The sequence below is a fragment of the Nycticebus coucang genome, chromosome X (genome assembly GCF_027406575.1).
Source record: "Nycticebus coucang isolate mNycCou1 chromosome X, mNycCou1.pri, whole genome shotgun sequence".
In the NCBI taxonomy this organism is placed as follows: Eukaryota; Metazoa; Chordata; class Mammalia; order Primates; family Lorisidae; genus Nycticebus; species Nycticebus coucang.
Window position 1 is genome coordinate 131,313,611 of NC_069804.1, and position 6,490 is coordinate 131,320,100.

At 43.5% G+C, this 6,490-nt stretch overlaps 1 protein-coding gene across 1 annotated transcript; it reads right to left on the minus strand.

Annotated features, from left to right (window-relative positions):
- Positions 1 to 567: 567 nt before the first annotated feature.
- LOC128577476 (polyadenylate-binding protein 1-like) lies at positions 568 to 2,400 on the minus strand. Its single transcript, XM_053579712.1, has one exon. The coding sequence runs from the start codon at positions 2,398 to 2,400 to the stop codon at positions 568 to 570; it is 1,833 nt and encodes a 610-aa protein (XP_053435687.1).
- Positions 2,401 to 6,490: the final 4,090 nt, after the last annotated feature.

A 6,490-nucleotide genomic window follows, 5' to 3' on the forward strand; every position in this document is an offset into this window, starting at 1 on the left:
AAAAGGAAAAGAATGCTTTAAATTTTTGTACTTTTCTGAAAATTCTTTCTCCCAGGGTCTATAAAACATTAATTTGTTGTTATATTTTACTATTTTTTTTAAGTCATAGGTAGTCTAGAACTAGTATTTTCTTTGCTAGATCTAGCTTTTGCTCAGCACACAAGATTAAAAGTTTCCTTTCCTTTTTTTACTTAATTTTAATTAAATCATAACTATATACATTTATGGGATACAATGTGATGATTTAATACACAATGCGGAATGCTTAAATCAAACTAATTAACATAACCATCACCTCACTTATTTTTGTGGTATGACATTTATAATATACTCTTAGTTGTTTTGAAATGTACCCTTGCATTGTGTACCTTAGGTGAGATCCCACCAAATACCTTTTTAATTTGCATATTTTGCAATGTTTTTGTCCATAATATTTAAGTTTTGTCCATAATATTTTTCTTTGGTGAAGCACAAGTTTCTTTTCGTGGTCCTCTTTCAATTTGAAACCGTTGGAAAATTGGTGGCACTGTAAATTGCTTTCTGGGCTGCCACTTCAGCTTGGTGGGCTTATAATAAAGCTACTGCTTCATCAACCTTAGAATAGAGGGACTCTGGAGACTCAAGCATATGAAGAAGTTCGGAATTATCAATCTCCAACAACATGCCAGTGATTTTACCAGCAAGAGTAGGGTGCATGGCTTGAATAAGAGGAAAAAGCCATTCACCCAACATGTGCTTTTGCTCTTGAGGAGAGGCATTTGCCAACATGGAAGTGGTCAAAGTTTTCTGACCTTGTACGTGAATGGCAGGCTGTTGCATGGTAACTTGTGGCTGTGCATTAAGACGTTGCCGAGGATTGCCGACTCCTGCAGCATGTTTGTACTGTGGAACGGTGCAGACAGTAGGAGTAGCTGCAGTAGCAGCAGCTGCAAGATGTGGACCCGTTCTCCGTGTTGATGTGTTAGCAGCAGGCTGTGTTGGCATGACTTGAACCTGTGAAGAAGCTGGTCTCATAGTACTAAATGGTGGTCTAGGAGCGGCTGGGCAGACAGCATTGGACATATTTTGGAATGAATGAGGTCTGGCACTCTGAGCAGTGCAGCGAGGACTTGGTTTTAGTTGAGCAATTTGGCTAGGAGGATTGTATGAAGCATGGTTCTGAGGCTGTGGGATAACTGCCATGAAGGAATGTGAAGGAGGTGCTGGCTGGTAGGGGTCCATACTGGGGATGGGCACAGCTCGTACACGTCCTATTCTCTGCATATACTGGTTAGTGAGGTGAATCTGGCGCTCTTCTTTGCGCTGTGCTAAAGCTACATACAGTGGCTTGGTGGCCATCATTCTACCATTCATTTCTACAATGGCTTTAATGGCTTCTTCTGGGGCAGAGAAACATACAAAGCCAAACCCTTTGCTGTGACCACCTTCCATCATGACCTTTGCACTAGTGATTGTACCAAATGGAGAAAACTCTTTCCGGAGACGCTCATCATCAATAGTATCATCAAGATTTTTCACATAAAGGTTAAGATCCTGGTATCTGGTGATCCTATCTTGCTTCATCTGTTCAAATTTGCGCTTAAGTTCTGTCTCCCGTTCCACTTTTTTCTGAGCTCGACCAACATATATTTGTTTTCCATTCAGCTCTTTTCCATTCATCTCATCCACAGCTTTCTGTGCACATTCATGCCTTTCAAAGCTTACAAATCCAAACCCTTTGGATTTTCCACTCTCATCAGTCATTACTTTCACACTTAAGGCAGGTCCAAACTTGCCAAAGAGCCCCTCAAGGCGCTCATCATCCATATCTTCTCCAAAATTCTTTATGTAAACATTAGTGAACTCTTTTGCCTTAGCTCCGAGTTCTGCTTCTCTTTCTTTACGAGACTTAAATCGTCCAACATATACTTGAAGATCATTTAGAAACATCCCATTCATATTTTCAATAGCTCTTTTGGCTGCATGCTGTGTCTCAAAGTGTACAAATCCATAGCCCTTGGAACCATTTTCGTCACAAACCACCTTACATGAAAGGATGTTACCGAAAGCAGAAAATATTTCATACAGTGCCCTATTATCAATGGATTTGTCCAAATTTTTAATGAATATGTTGCCTACTCCACTTCTGCGAAGTGATGGATCACGCTGAGACCACATAATGCGAACTGGCCTGCCCTTAATAATATCAAAATTCATGGCGTCCAGAGCACGCTCGGCGTCTGCCGGCCGCTGGAAGTTCACATACCCGTAGCCCAAGGAGCGGCGCGTGATCAGGTCTCTGCAAACCCGGATGGAGAGAATCGGCCCGGCTGGGCTGAACTTCTCGTAGAGCATCGCCTGGGTCACGTCGGGGTGTAGGTCCCCCACGTAGAGCGAGGCCATGGGGTAGAGTGAGGCCATGGTGTAACTGGGGCCGCTGGGGGTTATCGCCACACAGCTGCTTCTACAGGCTGCGACCTTTCGGTTAGAGAAAGGGAGCGAGTTCCGGGTCGGGGGTGAGTAGGGGTAGAGCTGGGGGCAAAAGGGGCGAGGGCAAGCGCAGAGGGACAAAAATCATCCGGACTAAAACTACTCGAAGGCCACAGAATGCGGTCCGTCCGCCGCTATTGGGTGCCGGGTGGGAGCAAAGGTGGCAGTGATGGTCTGGGCCGCAGGAAGGCCTTGGTCTCTTGGTTCCTTCTCGGAGCTGCTACGAGGCTGTGGGTGGATGGGTCTGTCTATGCTGCTTCACCGGGTTATTTTATAAAAGAGAAAGAAAAAAACTAAAAGTCTCTGGCTGGGGGGATGCGAATTTTTTGTAAATTTTTTTTTGGGGGGGTAAAAAGTTTTTTTTTTTTTTTTTTTTAGTAATAAATGTATGTTCCTACCCAGAGCACATACTCTGTGCTCTCAGCACTAATCGCTGGGGAGAACAGATTGCAATTTTTTTTTTTTTTTTGCACCAAAATAAACTCCTACTAACTTGTATTATGGCTGAATAGGATCTAGTTTGAAGCACCAAGAAAGGATAAAACATCTATTTGAAAAGAGCCTCTATCAGAGCAATGTGAACTCTGCTAAAATGAAGCAAGAACACCAGATTTATGATGAGGCTTGGGTGAAAGAACGGTGAAATCATTGACTCTTTATGAAAAGTTTATGGGGAAATGGCCCAAAGAAATCACCGTTTTACAAATGGATAACTTATTTTAGGAAGGTATGAGACAATGTTGAAGATGAAGCCTCATACCATCCACATTAATTTTTTTTTTTTTTTTTTTTAGAGACAGAGTCTCACTTTACCGCCCTTGGTAGAGTGCCATGATGTCACACAGCTCACAGCAACCTCCAACTCCTGGGCTTTGGCGATTCTCTTGCCTCAGCCTCCGGAGCAGCTGGGACTACAGGCACCCGCCACAACACCCAACTACCATCTACATTAATTTGTGAGAAAAAAAAATGATCTTATTTGTGCCCTAATTTAAGAAGACTGGTGACTAGCAGCAGAAACAATAGCCAAAACCATAGACATCTCACTGGTTCAGCTTACACAATTCTGATTGAAAAACTAAAGTTGAGTTGGCTCAGTGCCTGTGGCTCAAGCGGCTAAGGCACATGAGCTGGCGGGTTTGAATCCAGCCGGGGCCCGCCCAACAACAATAACGCTGCAACCAAAAAAATAGCCAGCATTGTGGCGGGCGCCTGTAGTTCCAGCTACTTGGAAGGCAGAGGCAGGAGAATCGCTTGAGCACAGGAGTTGGAGGTTGCTGTGAGCTGTGAAGCCACAGCACTCTAACCAGGGCAATAGCTTGAGGCTCTGTCTCAAAAAAAAAAAAAACTAAAGTTGAGCTAACTTTCCGCTCAGTGGGTGCCAAAATTGTTGTGCCCACATCAACTACAGACAAAAGCAGAGCTTTAATGGAAATTTTAAACAAGTATGATCAAAAGCCTGAATCATTTCTTTGAAGAATTGTAACAGGAAATAAAACATGGGTTTACTGTAGACAAGGCACAATCAAAGTAATGGCTACCAAGAGGTGGAAGTGGTCCAGTTAAAGCAAAAGAGGACTGGTCTACAAAGGGCTAATCACCAGCATCTATAACGAACTCAAGCATATCAACAAGGAAAGACCAAACAACGCCATTAACAACTAGGCAAGAGGGTGGCGCCTGTGGCTCAAAGGCGTAGGGCGCGGCCCCATATACTGGAGGTGGTGGGTTCAAACCCAGCCCGGCCAAAAACTACAAAAAAAAAAAAAAAAAATGGGCAAGATGGCTCAGCACTTATAGCTCTGCGGCTAGGGCACCAGCCACATACACCTGAGCTGGCAAGTTCAAACCCAGCCCGGGCCTGTCAAACAACAATGACAACTACAACCAAAAAACAAACAAACAAACAAAAAAAAATAGCCAGGAGTTTCGGCAGGTGCCTGTAGTCCTAGGTACTTGGGAGACTGTGGCAAGATAATTGCTTAAGCCCAAGACTTAGAGGTTGCTGTGAGCTGCGACCCACGGCAATTTACGGAGGGCGACATAAAAAGACTGTCTAAAAAACAAAAAAACTGGGCAGGAGACATGAATAGAAACTTTTCTTATGATGACAGAAGAGTGACCAATAAACACATGAAAAAATGCTCATCATCCCTAATTCAGAGAAGTTCAAACCCAAACCACTCTGATCCATCACAAAACTGGAGGTGAAAAGAAAAAGAAACCATTTTGAGATATTGTCTAATCCCAGTGAGAATGGCCACATCACAAGGACCCAAATCAACAGTTGCTGGTATGGGTGTGGAGAGAAGGGAGCACTCATGCACTGTTGGTGGGATTCAAACTAGTACAGCCTCTGTGGAAAGAAGAATGGAGATTCCTCAAAGAGCTAAAAGTAGGCCCACCATTTGTTCCTGCTATCCCACTAGTAGGCATTTACTCACACACACAAAAGGACATTTTACCACAGGAACACTTGCACTAGAATGCTCATAGCAGGGTGGAGCCTATGGTTCAAGGAGTAGGGCTCTGGCCCCATACACCGGGGGTGGCGGGTTCAAGCCCAGCCCCGGGGCAAAACTGAAAAAAAAATGTAGAATGTAAATGCCTTGGCACAGTAACTGAGATAATGCCAGGAAAGCTATGTTAACCATTGTGATGAAAATGTATCAAATGGTCTATGAAGCGAGTGTATGATGCCCCATGATCATATCAATGTACACAGCTATGATTTAATAAAAAAAAAGAATGCTCATAGCATCTTAGTTCACAATTGTAAAGGTGTGGAAACAACCCAAGCGTCCATCAACACATGAACGGATTAACAAACTGTCATATGCGTATACCATGGAATACTATTCAGCCCTAAAAAGATGGAAATTTCACATCCCTTGTAATTACCTTGGTGGATTTGGAGAACATGCTCCTAAGTCAAGTATTGCAAGATTGGAAAGACAAGTGTCAAATGTACTCAATATCAATTTGAAATGAGGAGATTACAGTCAAAGACCCACATGACCGAAAATCTCAATTAAACTCAAGAAGGGGGGAGGTATAATGCATGGATATATGGCATACTTTCTGGGTGTAGGACAGAACTACAACTCTGATTTTTATCTGCCATGTCTAAATACATAACCTAATGGTTTGTATTCTTATATTAATCTGAAATAAAAATAGAATGGAGAGAAAAGGGGGAATGATCTAAAGCAAAGGTCATAGCAACCCCTTTTTTAGGATGCTCAAGGCATTTTGCTTGCTGACTTTCTAGGAGAGACTAAAAAATGATACCATCTGCTTATTAGGAGGGTATTTTGAGAAAATTAGCCAAAGGTTTAGAAGAAAAATGCCTGGGAGATCTTCACCAGTCCACCTTGACAATGCTCTTGCTCATTCATCTCATCAAAAAGGGCAATGTTGCAAGAGTTTCAATAGGAAGTCATCAGGCATCCACCTCGCAGTCCTGATTTGACTCCTTCTGACTTCCTTTTTTTTTTTTTTTTGCAGTTTTTGGCTGGGCCGGGTTTGAACCCGCCACCTCTGGTATATGGGGCCGGTGCCCTACTCCTTTGAGTTACAGGCGCCACCCTCCTTCTGACTTCTTTTTGTTCCCTAATCTCAAAAAAACTGTAAAGGGTACTCATTGTCCTTTAGCTAACAAAGTAAAATAGATTGCATTGACGTGGTTAAATTCCCAGGACTCTAAGTTCTTTGGGATGGGCAAAATGGCTGGTATCATCGCTAACGAAAGTGTATGACCTTGGTGGAGCCTATATTGAGAAACACAGTTTGGGCAGCGCCTGTGGCTCAGTGGGCAGGGCGCCAGCCCCATATACCTAGGGTGGTGGGTTCAAACCTGGCCTCGGCCAAACTGCAACAAAAAATAGCCAGGCGTTGTGGCGGGTGCCTGTAGTCCCAGCTACTCGGGAGGCTGAGGCAAGAGAATCGCCTAAGCCCAAGAGCTGGAGGTTGCTGTGAGCTGTGATGTCATATTACTCTACCGAGGGTGACAAAGTGAGAC